The sequence below is a fragment of the Hordeum vulgare genome, chromosome 1H, assembly GCF_904849725.1.
Source record: "Hordeum vulgare subsp. vulgare chromosome 1H, MorexV3_pseudomolecules_assembly, whole genome shotgun sequence".
Classification (NCBI taxonomy): domain Eukaryota; kingdom Viridiplantae; phylum Streptophyta; class Magnoliopsida; order Poales; family Poaceae; genus Hordeum; species Hordeum vulgare.
This window is the reverse complement of record NC_058518.1, coordinates 298,295,837-298,318,066: the sequence shown is the minus strand read 5'-3', so window position 1 is coordinate 298,318,066 and position 22,230 is coordinate 298,295,837. Positions and strand designations below refer to the sequence as shown.

Here is a 22,230-nt window from a genome sequence, read left to right as displayed (position 1 = left end):
GTTGTTTTTCTTCTCCTTCTTCTCTTCTTACTTCTTATCTTTATTCTTAAATTTAGCTTATTTGTCATATATATGTTGTTGTTCTTATTATTCTGACTTTCTTATTCCCATTTTGCACAGTGGATGTACTACATGCATGGAAGCTGGCATTGATGGAGTGCTTTGGTTTCAGTTTTCATTTGAGTTGATGAACAATGTGGAATTATATGTATATGTATATATGGATGAACAGTATATGTGGAACTATATGTATATGTATATATATGGATGAAACTTTGTGCTATGAATATGTGTTGTGTATATATATGGATATGTATATGTGTTGTGACCTATATATGTGCTATGTATATGTATATGTGTTCTGACCTATATATGTGCTATGTATATGTATATGTGCTGTGAAATAAACAAAAACAAAACAAAACTGTGACAATATGGGTTCTTTGCCGTCTGCCAGCTGATGGCAAAGGCCTTTGCCATCAGGCAGCAGACGGCAAAGGTGCCACGTGTAACCCAGCTGTGCAACCTGGGGTAGCAGCAGCTGGCCATATAATCTCTTTGTCGTCCGCTACCTTGGGAGGCTGGCGGCAAAGGGATGATTCCTGCGCTAGCCCAACTCTGTGCTAGCCCATAGAAGCAGACGGCAAAGAGAGGGAGGGAGGCAGACGGCACAGAGCGGGAGGGAGGCAGACGGCACAGAGAGGGAGGAAGGCAGACGACACAGAGAGGGAGGGAGGCGGACGACAAAGAGAGGGAGGGAGGTAGACGGCAAAGCCTCCGTTAGCCCTAACGGAGGCGTTTCATGTCGGCTGCCATCGAAGAATGTGTGTCGTCTGCTCGGAGCCAGAGACTGACGACAAATACCTTTGCCATCCGCTTCAGGCAGACTGATGGCAAAGAAGGTGATATGCCGTCGAAAGTAGTTGTAGCATAATTGCCGAGAGGAGGCTGACGGCAAAGACCTTTGCTGTCGGTGGATCACCTCTTTGTCGTCCGTTATGGCAGACGGCAAAGAGTCTGATTCCTACAGTGTGTTATTGCTGATGAAAAGGTAGAGGTAACCAGAGCTAGCGGAGATCATGAGAATTTTCCAAGTACGAAGGTCCTTCACAACAAAACCAAAGGGGTAAAACTCGATGGAACAATAATTATCTTTGGTAAATTGATGAACGGAGATAAGTCTAGTAGCTAGTGATAGTAGAAGAGAATAGAATGTTGTGTAAATGAAAATTATGGGGAGGTAGGGTGGTGGGGCCGACGGCATGAATGGGAAAATGAGTACCATTGCCTACAACAATGCTAGAAAAATCATGCTTTAATGGAGAAGACGAGTGGGTGAGGTTACCAGGGTTGTCGGTCACGTGGCTAGAGGATCCATTGTCGAGGTACCACTCGTTGGCCATGGTGCCATTGTTGGGGAAGTTGTGGTCGCTATAGGAGTAGTGCAGCATGGCGAGATTATCCCATGAAGGTGGCTGTGGTGAGAGTTGCTGGTCAGGCGCCGACGCGGTGTAGGAAACATACTACATGGGGTATGCATGAGCGTGTGAACCAGGGCGAGGGCCATGGATGCCCGCCGAGTTGGGAGGCACCCAGCCAGGGCGGTGCAGGGGAAGGGCCATCCCATAGGGAGCGAAGAAGCCCATGTACGGAGCCGAGGAAGAGGGACGGCCGCGACCGCGTCCACGGCCGCAATCACCAAGGTCACCGCCATCAGGTTGCCGTGAGTTGAGGCCGCGTCCTTGAGCCTGCCCATTTCCATGGTCGTTGGAGCGCTCGGGAGGGCGATAGTTGCGGTTGCTCGAGTGGGAACCAGAGCCACCGCCGTCGGAGGGGACGAACACGCCAGAGGGACCATTGCTCCCTTGGAACACAAGAACCGTGGCACCCACTTAGGATGCGCGTCAGTCGAGGTTCTCCTCAGTGAGCTTGACGTGCGAGAAGACCATCTAGAATGGCGGGACGGGGATGATGTCACCAAGGACAATGTGAATGGTGTCGAGGTGCTGGTCGAGGCCGTGTAGAAACTGAGTGGTGAGGTTGATTTTGGTGACGGCATGCTTGATGTCAGCAAGGCCAACGGTGAGCAGCTTCATGGAACGGGCGTACTCATCGACGGAGAGACCACCCTTCCCGAGGTTGCGGTATTGCGTATTGAGCATCATGTATCGGGCAGCATGGTTGGCAAGGAAGTATTCGCAGGTGCGCGTCGAGAGTGCATGGGTGGTGGCATCGATCACATGATCAACGAGGGTGTCTACGAGGGTGGAGTACATCCAAAGAGCAACATGGGCGTCGAGCTCAAGATACCGGGAGTCGGCGTTGGGAGGAGGTGGTGCTCGATGATATACGTGACACCGTAGCGGAGGAGAACCATGAGGAATAAAGACTCCCACTTGTGGTGGTTGTGGTCGGCAGGATTGAGAAGGAATTTGATGTGGTTGGAGATGTGGTCATTGAAGATGGGGTTGCGGTCCGGAGGCGCTGGTGGTGGGGGGGTGGGGGCGGCGGCACGGGAGAGGATAAGAGTGGGGTGAATTAGGAAGCCACGGAGGCGTACGTGCCGAAGAAGGAGGCGAGGTGGGTGCCGAAGATGAAAGGAGACGAGGTGGTAGGAGAGGTGGTCGGGACAATGATGAAGGCGGTCGAAGATGAGGCATCGGAGAGGGAGCTCGGCAAGGTGGTGCGCGTGGTGACAGCGGCGGAGGAGGAACCGTGCTCGTCGGTAATTAGAGGAACCTGGTGTGTGATAGCAAATAGAATTGTAGATTGATTCATACTGTGTTACAACATGTTACAACAGCTATACATAGCAGAGAAGGCCCGATGGAATATGCACGTAGGCCTGGGCTGTAGTTATGATCCTAGAATATAGTGTTGGTCAATTAGGGCTAGTCTTTGTACAACACGAAGATTACATATTAACAGCATCTACCTATTCACTAAAAAGTATCCCTCTAGTTAGGGTTATGGTTCTCGAGGCGCATCTCGCCGCCATTGATTTTTGACCTTCCCTACCCGAGTTCTTCTCCGTGGAGTCTTCCCCCCGTTTTCCTGGGTGCCACAGGCGCTGCAGGGGTCGCTGGGGACCACTGGAGAACAAGGAGCCTAGGGTTTCCTCACAATAACCCGATCTAATCTTTGGGTTAGTGACCTACATGGCTTCAGAATCGGCATCGAGTTTGTTTGGGACGAGCGACATCGAGAAGATGATGCAAGAGCGGGGCCTGAAGGAGGAAGACCTTGACGATGTGGTCTCCGATGAAGAAAAGGCTCCGCCGGAGGCAGCCCGGTGGATCGCTCTGGCTAGGGTTAACTCAGTTAAAACCTATAGTAAGTATTGGTTTTTCTGCAACATGAGATCTGCTTGGGACTTAGCGCAGGAGGTGAAGTTCAAACTTCTGGAGGACAACCTCTACACCATCCAATTCTTTTGCCTTAGGAATTGGGAGAGGGTCTTGCAAGAGGGGTTGTGGTTCTTCTGGGGCGATGTTGTGATCATCACGGAATATGACGGGGCCTCGAAGCCTTCTACCGTCAAGCTTGACTCGGTCAAGATCTGGATTCAGATCCATGATGTGCCAGAGCTCTATGGCCACCTGGTGCCGTACCTCGCGGCTAGGGTGGGAGAGGTGTTGTTTACTGAGACTCAATCGCAAGACTTCATGGGAAATTTCCATCGGGTTTGGACTAGGATATATGTTAATAAGCCTCTCAATAATGCAGCCTCCATGATCAAGGGGGAGAGCACCAAATCTAGAAGGTCAAATACGAAAGGCTGCTGGATTGGTGCGCGGTCTGTGGTATGATGAGGCACCTATTCAAGGAACATGGCAATGGCATCCACCCTCCTTTGACGTTGGTCTTTAAAGATCTTAGGGCTTCTTGGGTTGCGTACGGGGAAAGGACCTGGAGGAGGTAGAGGTCGTAGAGGAGGACGAAGCGGAGGTCGAATATATGGAGGAGGAAGGGGAGAGTTCTGAGGGTCGTGCCGCGATGAGGGGGAGGACAATGATGGTGAACTAGATGCAAACATGTTGGACGCAGAAAGTAACAGAAAGAGGGGATCTTCGGCCCCGACACTTTAGAGTTCGGCCATGGAACACGGGATGGAATTGGTGCTGGTTTCACATGTGATTTCCTCAAGCCCAAGTACCTCAGGTGAGATGAAGAGAACAAGAGTTCAAGCTGATGGAGTCAAGAATGTGGCAGCATAACATGGAGGATTGACCAAGGGTAATCTAAAGTTGGCGGGCCTCATGGACGGGCGCCGCCGATCCCAATGAGTGTCTTCTGCTGGAACTATCACGGCGTGGGCAAGGTTGTGACAGTCCAAGAACTTCACGATTTTGCAAGGAAATTAGCCCCTACCCTCCTTTGCATTGTTGAAACTCAGCTTAAAGGCTCGAGGGTTGAAGCATTAGCATGAACTCTTGGTTATGATAATGGTTTTGATATAGACGGGCAGGGTAGAAGCGGTGGCATCGGTATCTTTTGGAATGAAGAAATAAAAGTTGACGTTTTGGGTTATTCAGTTTATCACCTTGATTGTGATATTCTTGAACCTGGTTTTGATACATGGAGGCTAACTGTGGTGTACGGAGAGGCCTAAACGCACCTCAGATACAACACTTGGGGGATGATGAAGGATATAAGCACATTTAGCAGCCTACCCTGGCTTTGTGTGGGGATTTCAATGAAGTCTTACGTCCACACGAGCATGAGGGGGTTGGTCAGCGTAGCAATGCCCAAATACAAGCCTTTTGGGAGGCAGTGGATGTTTGCATGTTGGTTGACATAGGGTATGTGGGGAATTTTTTGGCCTTTGAAAAAAGTTACAGGGGGAACGTATACAAGGGCACGGCTCGACCGGGCACTGGCATCTTCTCAGTGGTTGGGTTGTTACCCTGCGTCGGACCTTACTCATCTGGTGGCTACCACATGAGATGACTTCTCTATCCTGGCAAACCTAAACAGAGATCAGCACGAGCCCCAACGGCCTCATTCGTTCAAGTTTGAGGTTATGTGCGAAGGGCATTCAGCATGGAATAACACCATAGCGGAGGCATGGTCATCCCTAGGACCTTCAAACAGGGTGGAGGAACTACGGGAAAACCTTCGGGTAGTAGCTCATGATTTACGATGATGAAATACTGACACCTTCGGCAGTGTTTGCAAAGAGATAAAAACCCTGAAGCTAGAAGTGGAAAAATTGCGGGTTAATCCCAGCCGTTCTGCACCCACACATGTTGAACTGAAGATAAACGAGAAGCTGGTGAAACTCCTACACCGGGAAGAGATCAAGTGGCGCCAGAGGTCCACGGTGGAGTGGCTCACCTCGGGGGACATGAACACTAATTTTTTTTCACTTGAGAGCTAGCATTTGTGGGAAGAAAAACATGATCAAGGCGCTGCAATGCTCGCTGGGGATGTTAACTGAAGATCCCATAGAACTGCGGGCACTGGTACACGACTTATACAAGACCCTATATACCATGGAGTGGGTTAGCAATATGGATGTTGTCGTGGAATGTGTACAGAGGAAGGTGACGCCACAGATGAGCGAGATGTTGTGCGCCCCGTATTCTAAAGAGGAGGTCAAGACCGCATTGTTTCAAATGTACCCGACTAAAGCACCTGGTCCTGACGGCTTTCCGACACACTTTTACTAGAGGCATTGGGGGCTATGTGGCAGAGAGGTAGCTCATGCAGTACTCAGGATTGACAGGGGGAGGACAACGTGGAGAGTATCAATGATATAGTAGTTGTGTTAATTCCCAAGGTAATGAATCTGTCCCTCCCGTCGCAGTTTCGTCCTATCAACTTATGTAATGTGATTTGCAAGATTGCTTCAAAGGTCATTGCGAACAAACTCAAACAAGTCCTGTCTGAGATAATTTTGGAGGAACAATCGGCCATTGTCCCTAACAGGCTGATCACTCACAACATTATTAGAGCATATGAGTGCCTACATTTCATGAAACGTTGCAGGTCAAAGGAAAACAACTTTTGTGCTCTCAAGCTTGACATGATGAAAGCGTATGATAGGCTTGAATGTGATTATATTGAAGCTATGATGATAAAATTGGATTTTGCCATGTTCTAGACCAAGATAGTGATGGACATGGTGAGTTCACTTTCCTTCTCGGTCCTTTTAAATGGAGAAAAGCTTGAAAGTTTTATCCCAAGCAGAGGCATTCAGCGGGGAGATCTGATATCCCCTTGTCTTTTCTTACTACCGACAGAGGGCTTTTCGTGTCTCCTGAAAACCAGTTCTTTGTCCTCACCTCTAGTCGGATTGAAGGTGGCACCAACAGCTCCGCGTGCTAATCACCTACTTTTTGCAGATGACAACCTATTGCTTTTTAAGTCAAGTAATGAGGGAGCAGCCGCAGTATCAAACCTGTTGGATAGCTATTGCTCGACATTCGGGCAACGCATAAATAATGAAAAGTCTTCGATTTTCTTGAGTAAGGGCTTCCCACAACAAAGGAGGGACATTGTTAAAAAATGTGTTCAATGTGCATAATGAATCGCTCAGCGACAAATATCTTGGGATGCCAACGGATGTGGGGCACTCCAAGAATGGGACCTTCAAATATTTGAGGGATAGAGTTTGGGAAAAAGTGAAAGGATGGATGGAAAAATTGTTATTTGTGACAGGGAAGGAGTTGCTAATCAAGTTAGTAGCACAGGCCATTCCAGTGTACTCCATGGCATGTTTCTGGCTTCCACGAGGTATCTATGAGAGTGTCACTTCCCTCATTAGGAAATTTTGGTGGGGAAGTAAGCAGGGGAAGCAGAAGCCCAGCTGGGTATCATGGGACATCATGACATTGCCAAAGCATTTGGGAGGTTTGGGATTCAGAGATCTGGAGATCTTTAACCTTGCTCTTCTGGCAAGACATGCATGGCGCATGTTGCAAAAACCTACTCCTCTTAGCACACGAATTTTGAAAGTGGTTCACTATCCCTCATGCAGCCTGTTTGAAGCGGCCCTTGGGTCTCACCCATCTCAAATTTGGAGGGCGATCTTGGAGGTAAGGGACATAATGGTTCAAGGTCTTATACGGCGAATCGGCGACGGTGAATCAGCAAATATTTGGACTAATAATTGGCTTCTAAGAGAGAATATGAAGAGGCCAATCACCTCGTTGGCCGCTCAACCACTGATGATGATCTTAGAATTGATTGACCATAGTCCCGCTACCTGGATTGAGCCACTAGTCAGGTGAGTGTTCGTACCCATTGACGCTGAAGCCATTTTGCAGATACCACCATGCACAAGACAAACGAAAGATTTATGGGCCGGCTTGGTCAAAGAAGAGAAGGGGCAGGTTCACTGTTTGGTCCATATATAGGATGATTCAGCACACTAAGCTTGGTCGGGAAGCGTGGTTTTATGAGAGAGGAAAAACATCTAATGCCCGAAACAGCGACGACTGGACTGATCTATGGAAAATCAAGGTTCTTCCAAAGATGAGATTCTTCCTGTAGAGGGTCGCTCGCCACTACATCCCCACAGCTGCATTATTGAACCATCAAAATATGTCCACAACTAGCTCATGTTGCCTATGTGGTGCGGAGGATACATGGCGCCATGCTTTGCTGTATTTTTTGTTCTCAAGGAGCACCTGGGCACTCTTGAATGAGGCCATAGTTGACAAGCTCGCCAGAAGCAATGACGGCAACGCTAAATCGTGGCTCCTTCTATGCATAAATCGGTGTCGGGGGAAGATTTCCTTGTTTTTGTGGTCACACTTTGGGCTCTCTGGGGAGCACGTCGGAAAGCGATGTACGAAGATATTTTCCAACCTCCACATGAGATTCATGAGTTCATTCAGTCTTATCACTAGTAGAAAAAGGTCCATTTGTCCCGGTTCCAGAGGCCCATGAGCCCCGCTTCTGGAACCAGGACTAAAAGCCCAAACCGTTAGTACCATTTGGCTTACGAACCGGGCCCAAAGGAGCTCTACGTGGCCGATGCAGGGAGCCCACGCAGGAGAAACTTTAGTCCCAGTTGGTCACACCAACCGGGACGAAATGGCATCCATGCATCCGCATATGGCCGGAGTTGGGTTTTTTATTTATTTTTGAATAGGGGGGTGGGGGTTTTGGAGGGTTAATTTAGTGGTTTCATATTGTGTTAGCTAGATAATAGTGAGAAGTGTCCTCTCTTTCTCTGTGCTTGGTCGATGCTAGCTACTATATACATATGGAAAGAACTTGATGCTAGCTAATAAGAAAATGAAGGAAACCATTTACAATCCCTAACATCTTTTATAATATAACATCTTTTACAATCTCTAACATCATCTACCTAATATACAATCACAAATAATCCACACAGTATTCTCCGTCTTTAGATATGACGTGGTCAAGAAAGAATCCCGCCAATTCCTCTTGAATTACTTGTATGCGATCATGTGTTAGGAGTTCATCCAGCATCTACCAGATCTAATTTAAAGAAGAAGGTCAATACATGCATATATATGAATAAAACTCAACACAATTGATGGTGATATATAAAATAAAATTGTGAATATTATTTACGTACTTGATATTGTTTCTCAGATAAGCCCCCCCCTCGGAGGTCGAGAGGTGAATGAGCTCGCATACGTAGTATGCACATAATTCAGTCCCACTGTCCTGGTACAAGCACTTTACGAGAATAGAGTTCCGTCAAACTGATAAGCAAGCATGGTAATGATATACTGATAAAAATTTGAATCAATTAGAGATGCGTGGAACTAGCTAGTACTACTTACTTTGGGGTGCGTAAATTTCAACTCTTTGTTTAGACCGGGAGACTTTTTGGTGAACTTCTTCCAAACCCTGTCAGGCAAAGAAAATGATTACTTGATATCAGGAAATTAACGAAAGTTGCATGCCAATATGGTCCCGGTATTGGCTGAACTTACTTCTTGAGCATTGCAGTCATGTCCGCATAATACTCGGGATCTTTACGTCTCGAGTCTAAGACAGTTACTTTTGCCCCGTCAAGCTTAATGTATAGCAGAATATAGTGGTAACTACGCACGCATATGTAACTCATCAATTACATTACTTAACCTCGAGGATCGAGATCATCATCGGGCACATTCTCTATGTGCATCAACAATGACCCGACGAAGATCATCATCGGGCACATCGTCTGGTTCCTCTGGATCTTTAACTTCCCCCATTGCAGCATCACTGTATTCAGGGGGCGGGTAGTTGTCATCATCCTCTTCTTCTATGTTGTCTTCCATCATAATCCCTCTTTCTCCGTGCTTGGTCCAAACATTATAGTGTGGCAAAAAACCCTTCTGAAGCAGGTGGAAGTGAAGGGTTTTATAGTCGCAAAAAGCCTTCGTATTCCCACAGACAGTACATGGATAATGCATAAAACCATTTTGCTTGTTTGCCTCAGCCGCTTCGAGAAACTATGCAGGCCATTAATATACTCGAAGGTGCGTCGGTCACCGTACACCCATTGTCGGTTCATCCGCGTGCGTTATATAATAAAGTATATTAAAAACCATTACAACATAACGTTCATACATAGTTCTCATTATTGAACAACATATAGCTCTCTAGAGCATCTAATTAGAACATACAATGAAACTATAAAATTTAAATGCAACAACAAATGCGATCATAACCGAAACTAAGGTACCAATTGATCCAACGGCATAATGATACCAAGCCTCGGTATGAATGGCATATTTTCTAATCTTTCTAATCTTCAAGCGCATTGCATCCATCTTGATCTTGTGATCGTCGACAACATCGGTAACATCCAACTCCAATATCATCTTCACCTCTTCAACTCTTTGTAATTTTTCTTTCAAGTAATTGATTTCTTTTTCAACCTAATTTAACTTCTCGGCAAGAATTTCTCTGTCGGTTGGAATTTCTGGTTCACATACCTCCTAGATTAAAAAATCTATGGCACGATTGGTCGGCATAATTGTCATAAACACTAAATAAAATAAATAGTTGTAAAAGATAATATATATACCTCATCCAAATCATAGACAGCACGAGGACCGACGGAGGCGGATACCAAAACTATCGCACTATATAATAACAAACAATAATAAAAATAAGAAAATTACATAAGTATCTATCTAAATCATACAAGTAAGAACTTTTTTCTTTTAGAAAAAATATAAGAAGAAGAGACTAACCACGGTGGTGCCGGCGCCGAGATGGGCGCGGACGATCGACGGCGGTGAAGATGGGGACGGGACAGGACGGACCGTCAAAGCTACACAAAACTTGAGGGAAATGGAGCTTGGACAAGGAGATTCGAGAAGAGAAAGCTTTAGTGTGGCTCGGGCATTTCATCAAACACCTCATTTGCATAGGAGGTGAGCTAGAGCACCACAAAGCTCTCCCACGCCCGACCAAAAAAACAGAGCAGTGCACTGCTGTGCTTGCGGGCAGGGGGTATATATAGGCCATCCATTTGTCCCGGTTTGTGGATGGAACCGAGACTAAAGTTCAACATTTGGTCCCGGTTCCAGCCACAAACCGGGACTAATGGTTGTGGGCCAGGAGCGAGGCACGTTAGTCCCGGTTCATGTCTGGAACCGGGTTCAAAGGCGGCATACGAACCGGGACCAATGGCCCACGAGGCCCGGCCGGCGCCCTGGCCTCACGAACCGGGACCGATGCTCCCATGGATCCCGGTTCCTGGGTGAACCGGGACTTATGGGATTTCATCAAGTGAATCAAATCCCTCTTTTCTACTAGTGTATGTCATTGAGATCAACGCTATCCAGATGGTTGAAGCATCAGCACTAAGTCCACCACACAGCAGACCAAATCAATGGATCACATCGCTGTCAGGTCTGGCAAAAATCAACACTGATGCAGCCGTTGGGAGGCGGAGATCCCATGGCTCGGTTCTGTCGGGGTGAACACGGTGGTTTCCTGGGTGCTTCGGCGGTAGTTTTCCCACACATTTTTGACTCGGCCACCTTGAAAGTACTTGCCATAAAGGAGTTCCTAGCACTAGCGGATGATCTATATGAGAGGATAGTTCAAGTTGCCTCAGATTGCAAGGTCGTTGTTGATGATATACAACAGAAGAACGGAGGAGCATATATATGGAGCGATTGTTCGTGATATTGTTCAACACAAGTCTACCTTTCTTTTATGTAAGAGTAGTCATGAATTTAGGAGCTCGAATGTCGAGGCTCACAAACTCGCGGGACAGGTTTTATCCCTTGGGGCTGGCCGTCATGTTGGTTAAGCCAACTCAATAGTCTTGATTTCGTCCATATAAACATTATGACGAATGAATAAAACTTCAGAGTTTGTCTTAAAAAAAAGTTTCTACCTATTCAGTTGTCAAGCACACGTCATCTGTTATAAACAAGTCATGGGAAATTCATTTACTTGTAGATTTCCTACGAAATTCGAAACAGCAAAATTAAGCAAGATGTACCAAAGAACAAAGAAACGGCTGTCACTCTTCATTTATTTAGAAGTTGATTAACTTACATGTAGCGCTGATTTCTCACTCAAACATAATCTTACATGCGAATTTAATCTACATCGATCGAATAGCTAGCAGGACGCGGTGCATGACCAGACCAGTACTGCTTCAGTGTGCTGCGGCGTAGACAGCCATGGCCGGATCCTCCTCCTCTACCTGCGCTGTACTTCCATCGCTCCATCTAGGCATGCAATGGCGGCAACTTTGTCTCTTGATGATGCTAGTAGCTAGCTGGCTGACCAACTTTTTTGTACAGTCTTCCGTACGTGCATGGACGCGTGCGTCCATCCTGCACGTACGTACGTGCGCGTGCATAGGCGATGCATGTGGCGGCGTGGAGCTGGCCGGCCACTAGACGCGGATAGGAGCAGGGCGGCGGCGGTCGTGCTCGACGGCCTGGCGCTGCTCGGACTCCTGGCGCTGGATGCGCAGGTGCTCGTGCTGCCTCCGGATGAAGCTCTCGGCGCGGCGGAGGAGCTCGTCCTGCGCCATCCCCAGCACGTCCCTGGTGCGCCACCCCTGCCTCGCCGCCACTGGGGACGACGCGGAGGCCGGGTGCGGCGGGGAGGGCGGGACCATCGTGGCCGACTTGCGCATCTCCCTCCGCGCGACCACCGCCTTGTCGGCCGCGCGCCGCATCCGCGGCAGCTCCTCGCCGCCCCACGTCTCGCTCTTCCGCACGGCCACCGGCCGCGCCGCGCCGCTCCTCACGATGGACTGCCACGCCGAGTCCATCGACATGTCGTCGACGCCAACGGCCTCGGTCGCGGCGGCAGAGGGCCTCGGCTTCTCCTCCTGGCTGCGTTCCTTCTTGGCCTCCGCGGCGGCGCCTCCGGCCTTGCCCTCGCCAGCGGGCTTCTTGCGCACGCGGGCGCGGTCGACCGGCCTGATCTTTGCCGTTCTCGCGTCCCGCGGCCTGCTCGTCCAGACCGGCGCTGGCGGCGCGACGACGGCGTCAGGAGCGGCAGCGAAGACGTCGGGTTCGGACGAAGGGAAGAGCATGCCGCCCATGAGGGCGGACACGTCGCTGGCCGTGGACGAGAGTACAGCCGCGACGGCGGCTCCGCGGTGGCGGTAGGAGGGGACGAGCCAGAGCCAGACGACGATGACGTTGGCGGCGATCCACAGGACGCAGGGAGGGGACGAGAGAACTGAGGGGAGAGGCGGGGCGGAGACGAAGGAGTTTGCGCCGGCCGTGGCCGCCAGGACGGCCACGACCACGGCGACCGCCGCCGCCTTGAGCAAGGAGCAGTTCATCTCGTGCTAGGCCGCGAGAGGGGCGAGGCTAGCTGTGGGAGGAGGGAAGGGGGGGAGGGATGGATGTGTGGGTCGAGTCGCCTTATATAGCCGGGAGAGGAGAGGAGAGGAGAGGAGACGAGTCGGTCGGTACTGACGCGCGGGGTGATCTCTCTCAAAAGCATAAAGCGCAGGCTCAAGATATTTTCATCTTCTTAGCCTCAGCTGGTAGAGTAATTAATTTCAAAAATAAATGAGTTTCGAGGAAAGAACAAAATAAGGAATATCCAATGTTGCACTTGCACCCCGTGTGAATGCGCTCCGCTCGTGCTACGACCGTGCTTAACTTAACTGAGTGCAACAAGCTACATATATACAGCTTAAGATAGTAACTTGAAAGTGGCCCACATAATGCAGGCATATATGGTTTGATTAAGAAGGAAGAGAGAAACAATTAGCAGTTTTAACCGCAGTTGATAGCAGGGCGTGGAGTCCGGTCGCGTCGTTAGGTCAGTCAATCAAACACTTCATATATCAAGTCTGGCCTAGTGCATACTGCATAGTGGATGAATACAATACACGGACGAATGCCGTGTTTTACCTGTGAACTGCTCAAAGACTAGCGATCGCCTCCGGCCGAGAAGTTGGGCACCATTAGTTATTGAGTTATTAGCGGTGAACCAGTCGTCGATCGCTTCGTATAACTGTATTTTCTCTACTTCTACGGAGGATACGAAATGGAAGCACGCGTGATTCGGCACAGGGTGGAGCTGGAAATAGGGCGCCATACGTACGTCAGCTGCATGACGACGTGTGAATACCCACTAGGGTTTTGGTTGGTCGAGAGTTGAGACCGCATTATCACTGCTTGTTTAGAGGTGGCGGCCCCTGTCAATCTGTTAGAGTTTAATTAACATGTGTTAATTATGGGGTAATCTTCCCTTGTAACTGTCATTTCTTCCGAATAGATGCCTCTTCATTGCATCTCTTTTCCTTGTACATATATCCATATTCATCTAATGAAAGAAGAGAGGATTCATTCTAACACGTTATCAGCACGCTCTTCATCTGAGCGATTTCGAGATCGAGAAGAACACGAGGGAAGAAACAGTTAAAAGTAAAAAGAAAACCAGTCGCCGACGCCCGAGCAAGCCCATGGCTACAAGGGATCGCTACGTTTGGATCGAGGCCTCCCACATCGCGGACACGGGCGTCGCCTCCGTGTGGCTGGCCCGCAGAAGCCTCTCCTTCCCGGACGAAGCCACTCCTGCGGTGTGGCTACCGATGGCGCTGGATGCGGCCTTCGCGCCGCAGGACGCGGCCACCTGCGCCGCGCCGAGCGCCCGTCCGCCCGGCCGCCTCCCTGCGCCGCGCTCCTCGCCCGGTCGCCTCCCTGTGCCGCGCCCCACGCCCGACCGCCGCCCGCGCCAGGACGTGGCTGCATTCGCTCGCGCTTGACCACGCCCGCTCGCGCCAAGCCGTGGTCAGCCCCGCCCGCCCCGCCATGGCCTCGCTGCCCGCCCTTGGTCGTGGTCGCGCAGGACCACGCCGTGGCCGCCTGGCCTTCTCGGTGGTTCCTCCTTAGAGGAAGACGAGGGTCCCTCCCCCCGTCGCCGGTGAAGCACCTGCCTTGATAGGGTCAGGACGGAGCAGCGGCGCTTCGAGCACTCCCATGTCGTCCGACAGAAGCAGACGGGGGAGGTTCAGATCGAAGCCATGGGCGGCTGTGGTTGGTAAAGCATCTGCCATGACGGCCTCCGCGTGTGTTGGTCTCGGCCGCATCGCATTCCCGGGGATGGATGCTACTGGTGATTTCTCTGGTCGCTCTCTCTCTCTCTCTCTCTTACCTGACTTGTTGACCAGGCTAGTGCTATCGATGGTGCCTTAATTGGCCCATGTGCAAGCAAGGGTACTATGCCACCAACACTCCGTTTATTTGCTTAATTGCTTGGAATATTCCATCTTTTAGCAAATCAGTGTTCTAGCAGCACTTCTAGCAGTGATTTATTCCTGTTTTAGACTTCTTAAATTCGGTACATTTATTTTAGTATTGTTTTCTGTTGAGTATTAATGTATTCCAGATCTCAAGTTGACGTAATATATGTTCACGTTTATCACGTGTCGAGATTAATTACGTCCATTTGCAATTGAAATTTTAATCTCTTGCAAAGATAATATGAGTACCTATGCAGTACTATTATTTCGTTGAATACGAGATATTCTGGAATATTTCTATGATGTATCTAATTTCATGTTAAACACATGTTGAGATTAATACGTCTTTTTTGCAATTGAGATTTTCAATTTCTTGCAAATAGAATCAATTCATCTTCATTGAGCCTTTGGCTTGATACAAGCAAGAATTGATGTGCAAAATCCCAAGTGTTGTTTTTCAAATTGATGTTTTTGGGACCATAAGGTAGTGTGTAGATCTATTGCTTTGCAGATTATCACCACTACTGATAAAGCCTACATTTTGTCGTTTCGATATTATGTTTTCTTTACAAAGTGCTCTCCCACACATTTTACTAATTCATGGCATAAGGCATTACGAGTAAGTATCTACTGATTTCATCAGATTATACTCTCACTGCTGCGAGATCTACTCCATTTTGGAGATTATCTTCAAGGTGTCATATTTAGCAATTTGAGATTCACACTAATGGTTTCAAGATAATTTCTTGGAATACCCATTGATTTTGTTAAGTTCATTACAACATCAACCATGATGGTCTTTAATTTACTAACCATAAATTGATTATCCCTGGTTTACCCATAGCGGTAAAATATGGCTATAGAATTTGAGGCACTTGCCCTCAATGGCCACCATTGCCCTATCTGGGCCATAGACATCATGATCGCTCTTGTCTCTCGTAGGATAAAGTGTGCAATCCAGGCCTCCGGTAAGGATCACACCGCTAACAGAAAAATGATGTCTTATATATCATAAGGCATTAGATTCAGATCTTAGCATCTGGGTATTATGTATTAGCAGTTCCTGGGATAAAATGAACTCAAGGGAAAAGGCTTGAAGCTCACTTCAACCTTCAACCTGACATCACTAATGATGACGGGACCCTATGGGCATGGAGAACGTGTGGTTGATTATGCCTCAACTGACATGTTTGGAGACTATGAGTAGTCTCTCAATCTCTTGAGTGCTCAATATTTATTTATGTCCATTTATGATGTTGTATCAACAACATAAGTATTGTTGTCATCATATATTGTATATCACAATATATTGTATCAGCACTTTGGTACAAATACATTTATATGTATTATATATATCTAACTGTGATTTTCATATTGAGAATCTTCATGTCTATATATAGATTTCTACGGGCGTTAATCCAATGAAAAATGATATGTGCCTTGTGGACATATGCACCACAAACTCTATACTCAGGGAAGTCCAATGTTAAGTCCAATGTTTTTCACTCTCGTTGAGAGAAAGGAAATACTTTAAAATTGCTAGACGCGATAAGGTATTTGTTGGCTCAACTCAAATCATATTTACTATCCCTGTGGGTACTCGAGTAATGTCAGGATGCTTTATTGCTTCTTGGTTTAACTCGTGCCCTACTAAACTATAGAGATATCCGTCAAAACAGTTTCCATAGAGAAACTTATGATGACAATAAAGAGAAATGACTTCTCTTTACCATATGCAACGGATATGGCAAGCACATTCTCTATGTATCATCTGGATTGTACTACACATACTACACAGCCCGTAGCACATGTTGCGCCCAAGACGGTTCCCCAAAATGTCTTGTACATGACAAACTTGGCATACTCGCCTTGGTCATCGAGATATTGGGTTGAAACCGGAACTATCGGCAATTTCAATAGTTTATGATTATTATGATGCTAAATTCTAACAATATTGGATTTTATGTGTACTACAAGTGACACAGGGAAGCTAATTTTAAGGCTCACGCACCTCAAAATCTACGCTGAACCACCCAGACTCCTTGAACGCATCAAGTCGAGGTGAGTGGCTCTTCCCATCCATTGACTAGACCATTCAGGTATTCCATGGTTTTAAAAGACATATCTAATATGATTGTCTCAAGTGTGATTTATCCACATGAAACCATTGGCTCATTATCCTGACATCGATTTCAAGCAAATCGAATGGATAACATTGCAGAATTCTCCTTGAGTGCCTTCTCTATGATCCATGGATTGAAGGTTAGCAATTTGTCCTATTTGTCTAGACTCAAAATGGTTTGGTAGAATCTTATCCAAAGAATTAAGCTCATTGCATGATCTTTACTTTGGAATTGCAACTTACCAACTTTACGTTGGAGTCATGCAGTTTTACACGCTCATGAGAGAACTGCATAATATTATTCCCCTCTATCTTTGATACGTGGAAATCTACCAAGTATTTCCCATCTGCGATAATTCGGTTGCATACCGATATCACCATCCGGCATACATCATTGGCCACTCAACATATAGTTGGGATCTATGTGAGGAATAACTGTATTACCGTCAATACCTCAAACCCCTCACATGGGGAGTTATTCAAGGCCAGTATGCTGATTCAATGAGGAATATTTCCAGGCATTAGGGGGAGAATTCAAGTACCATAAAGAATGCCAGGAAATTAGTGGAATGTTCAACACATTTCTGCCTCAAATTCACGTATTCAAAGATCTGAACCATGCGTTCAGAAGATTTGTAGCTTATTGCAAATAACCTGCCAGATTCATTTACTCGATATAAAGGTGTCACACAATCCTACGATCCTTTCAAAAGTACGCCTGAAAGAGTGGAGGTACCAACAAAAACCACTCCACTCCCCATTCGATGCAACAGGGGGAGATGTATGGCAAAAGTACATTAGGATTAAGCTTCTTGCAAGCAAGGATATCAAGGCCTATGAATCGGTAAATGCAAGTCAACTTCACATTGACAGACACCTTATGGGTGGTATACCCAGTGGATGGGAAACCTCCACCAACCCAGGTCATAGTGCACATAATGACTTGGACATCGGAATACCCAACTCAATCGCATTGGGAAATCGCGAGCAGTCACCATGGGTAACGATATTTCCATCAACTATATATTGATATATAGATTCTGAAGAAACATATAATCGAGAGTCTACAATTGTCGACATACATTTCTCAACTAGATTGCAAAACCTTGCAAATGATCCAGATCCAAAGACCATGGCCATGGCAAAGTGTGAACAACACTCGGACTGAACTCAAGCAAAGGGTATAATCTAGGTAGAAATGATCTTTCTCAGTAGTGAGAAGGTATTCATAAGAAATACCTACACCAGTTTTCTTCTGGAAACATAATTGAGAACAACGAGGTGGTGAAACATAGAGCAAGTATTGTAGCACAAGGGTTCACGCAGATACCCAACTATTCTCCAGAGGTGGAATCTCTTTCCGATAATTTATGTCATTGGCAGTACATAATCATCTATCTTTGCAGTTGATAGATGTAGTGATCACATATCCATGTGGTTCACTAGATAAATGCAACATACATTGTGTAAAAATCAGTAAGTCACCATACGACTTATTGTTGTCGGTACATATGGTACAACCGACGTAGTGAGTTCCTTATGCATAAGGATTACTCGTACAATGATGATTATCCATGTTTGTATGTGTGCAATGACGACACATGTAATCATCTAAATGACGGAGTTTAAAATGAAGGATTTGGGAAAACCAAAATACCGCTCGTTGCTACAACTTGAGCACCTTCATTTATACACTATGGTATACAATGTTGTCTATATCCATAATATATTAGGGAAATTCATTATGGACAAATATTATCCATCCATAGCTCTCATGGTAGTTCATTCTCTAGACATAGACCAAGAGATGATGGAAATGAGATATTGAGACTCAACGTTCCATAATGTCATTGGATCCACCAAACACAATTGGTTGGTACTCAAGAATATCTTTCGATATCTCCAAGGCATCAAACATCCTGTCCTGGGTTTTCCAGTTTCACAGAAATGTGAGCACCGATATTATTGGATACATCGATCAGATTCCCACTATGTCAGATCGTAGACAAGCTTAGTGTTCATACTAGGTGTGGTAGCCCTCTCATGAAGAGTCTTAAAAACAGACCTCATGGCTACATCCACCAACCATTATCTCAAAAATAATGTTGCTTGTGTTGCCCGGATGCAAACAGGTTACGTAATAAACAATATCGCTATATTGCATTTCTTGCAAATCAAATCATGTGACTGATTTGGTCACAGAATCTCTACCAACTTTTACATTCCAGAAACATGTTCATGGAATTGGTATGTGACGACCGGCTTTGAAATTTGCAAGAATCAGGGGAAGTATCTTCCTGAATTGTTCCTGTTCAATGCATCATATTATACTCTTTTTCCCTCCATGAGTTTACTATATAGGTTCTCATGAAGGTTTTTAACGAGGTAATATCAAACACAAGATCATATATCATACTTTCAGTTTTCCCCACCGGGGTTTTTAGAAAAGTATATACGACATATTTATTGTTCTCTTGATTCTATGAGTTTTCTCGTATTGAGTTAAAGGAGACAATAACCATATATGTTGCGACATTTTCTCCTTATTTTTCTCACTAGGTTTTGAAGGAGTTTTGGCAACATATCAAACACTATACTCCTTATATTTTTTCCACAGGGTTTTTGAAGGAGCCTCTAATCAAGATGATGATTCTGGATGGACAAGGATAGATTAGGGGGAGTGTTAGAGTTTAATTAACATGTGTTAATTATGGGGTAATCTCCCCTTGTAACTGTCATCTCTCCCGAATAGATGCCTCTTCATTGCATCTCTTCTCCTTGTATATATATCCATATTCATCTACTGAAAGAGGAGAGGATTCATTCTAACACAATCAAGTAGTAGTACTGTGTATGTATGATGGTTAGCACAAAAGAATCCCATGACTTACCCTAAACAAAGGTGCTTTATTCGATCGGAGAGGCTCCCTTTAGCGTCAGCATCCTACACACCGTGTCCTTCTATCGGCTATCACCCACACCAAGGAAGAAAGCTAGTAATAATTCCCTAAGTAAGTGCTACGAAGAAGGCACTGAATTAAAATGGAAAGTAGACTATGATGATCCAGTGTATCCAACCATTATATATATATATATTACCCAAAACCAGTTTTTGTTTCTATTTCAGTGTGTGTTCAGTTTAGTCAACCAAGCTGTTTCTAATGTGGTGGTAAAAATTTTTGTAAAATACAACTGCAAAGAAAAACTGTCAAATAAGCAGGAGGCAGCACGGTTCGGCAACCGCAAACTGAACCGAAGAAGTCGCAACACGCTAACAGTAGTTTCAGCGGAATAACAGCGGGGGTTTATTCCACGGTACGTACCTGCCTTTTATGCACCCACCAACATGCCTTGTCCGATATGTATAAAAAAGGCAGTGCTCCTATCGGTTGCTAAAAAAAAGTATAAAAAAAAAACATGCCTTGTCCGATCCTCCTAGCCAATCAATGGGTCAGCCAGTCAATGGAGCCCCCAAAGCGCACACACACATACACCGGACAGACAATGCCTGCGTCGTCGTCGTCGTTGCTTGCTTATCTTAATCTTCTTACTATCAACGATCGGTTTGCGAGTCTAGGTCAGCTCGCTGCTTATCCGTATGCCGGCGCGGAGGGCGGGGCCCGCCCGTGCTCCCCAAGCACCCACTACCCCCTTGTCTATCTAGTCTAGTCTAGTCTATCCAGAAGAAAAAAAGGAAGCAAACTAAAGCGCATTTTTTTGTAAAGAAAAGCGCATGCAACCGCAGTAGACCATAGGAAAACGGTTCTTCCTGGCCGACCGGCCGAGTCCACACACATATTCCTCCGACGAGACGGCGACCTCGACCGCCACGGCCTCGCGATCCATTGGTCGGGGCAGTTGGGCGCACATGGCTCGACCCACCTCTCCCGCTAACAGACGAGGCATGTCGCACTCCGTAATCCAGCGCATCGATTTTGCTTGCATGGGTATGCACAAGCACAGTCACAAAGCCAGAAAGAAAGCAATAGTTGCAGTAGGAGTATCCAACTAGATAGAGGCTCAGCGCCCGGATGCTAAGGGGGTGCTTGATACTAAAAATAGTGGGACTAAAATTTGCTAGCATCACTCATGTTTGGATTCAAATACTAAAAAGACTAAAATCAAGTTAATGAGCATTTATTATCCTTCAAACCCTTCAATCCAAAACTCGCATGTGTTAAAGGAGAAGAGTTAAATGAGGAGAGAGATGACTAATCCACATTTTAATAGGGGTACCCTGACTAAAAAAATTTAGCCTCAAGACTAGTTTTAGCCTCTCTTTAGTCAGGGGCGCTTGAAACTTTAGCCTCTTAATAAAACTATTTTTAGTCAGACTAGTTTTAGTCTCTTGGATCCAACCACCCTCTAAACTATTTTCTGCCGCCCAGACTCTTTAGCATATATTCCCTCCGTCCGCTAATACGTGTATTTTTTCCTTTTCTATCAGTCAAACTAGTTAAATTTTGACTAACTTTATTAAGAAAAGTGCTAATATTTATGACATCAAATTAGTATTAATAGATTTGTCTTTACATGAGTTTTCCAAATATATCATTTTCATGTCATATATGTTGCTACTATTTTTTATAAAGTTGGTCAAATTTCAAAAAATTTAACTAAGTACTAATTTATATGTACACTTATTTATGAACGGAGGAAGTACTGAGTACTGTATACAGTACCACCATTGAGTTTGCTTACACAAGCATGCATGAACTTGCTTGCAAGGGAAATCTTGGGCGTTTGCTATACTAGTATACATACATGTCGTTAGGACTTAGGAAGGCACCCGTACGTACGTACTGGATGACGTATTCCTGTTCATGGAAAGGAGAAGACGGAGATGTAGCTCTGATCTGATGAAAGCTAAGCTAGGCACCAGAACCAAAAGAGACAGGCGTCAATCGGCGATGGCCGATCACCAACAACTGCCACCATCATACCGGCTGTGTGATGGATGGATGGACGGACGAACGGCGAGGAAAAGATCATGCCCCGGCCGCCCCTCCCTACCCCAATGGAAGGAGCGGTGGGTCTTAGGTGGTGTTTCTTTTTAAGGAACTAGACTTTTTTTAGTCCCAGAAACTAAAGAAAAAAATCCCTTTAATGAAGTCTTTTTATAGTCCCTTAAAAAAAATCCTTCCTATTTCTTTACTTAGGTATTAAAAAAGACTTTTTAGTCTAGTCTCTGGGTAAAGAAACACCACCTTACTCTTTCGTTGCTTGCAAAGTTGCAATGCACAACACCGGCACCTCACTTTCTGAAAGATGTGACGATGGCTCAAGTAAACAAAAAGCAAAACAGTTCCCGTAAACGAAGGCAGAACAGCTGAATTGCTGACTTGCTGTATGCGGAGGACAGATCGGTAGTCCGCACGGACAAGCGCACGATGCATGTTTGTCTCCTTTTTTTTTTTTTTTTTTTTGCTTTAACCAAAACGGAAAAACA

General features: G+C 46.1%; 1 protein-coding gene across 1 annotated transcript; it reads right to left on the bottom strand.

Annotated features, from left to right (window-relative positions):
* Nucleotides 1–11,434: 11,434 nt before the first annotated feature.
* LOC123409891 lies at nucleotides 11,435–12,795 on the bottom strand. The gene has a single exon (XM_045102768.1). It carries the CDS (start codon nucleotides 12,743–12,745, stop codon nucleotides 11,840–11,842), a length of 906 nt encoding a protein of 301 aa, XP_044958703.1. The 5' UTR covers nucleotides 12,746–12,795; the 3' UTR covers nucleotides 11,435–11,839.
* Nucleotides 12,796–22,230: the final 9,435 nt, after the last annotated feature.

What these genes read in the sequence shown, in the direction of transcription:
- LOC123409891 (XM_045102768.1), bottom strand. Translation starts at nt 12,745, where the DNA reads ATGAACTGCTCCTTGCTCAAGGCGGCGGCGGTCGCCGTGGTCGTGGCC.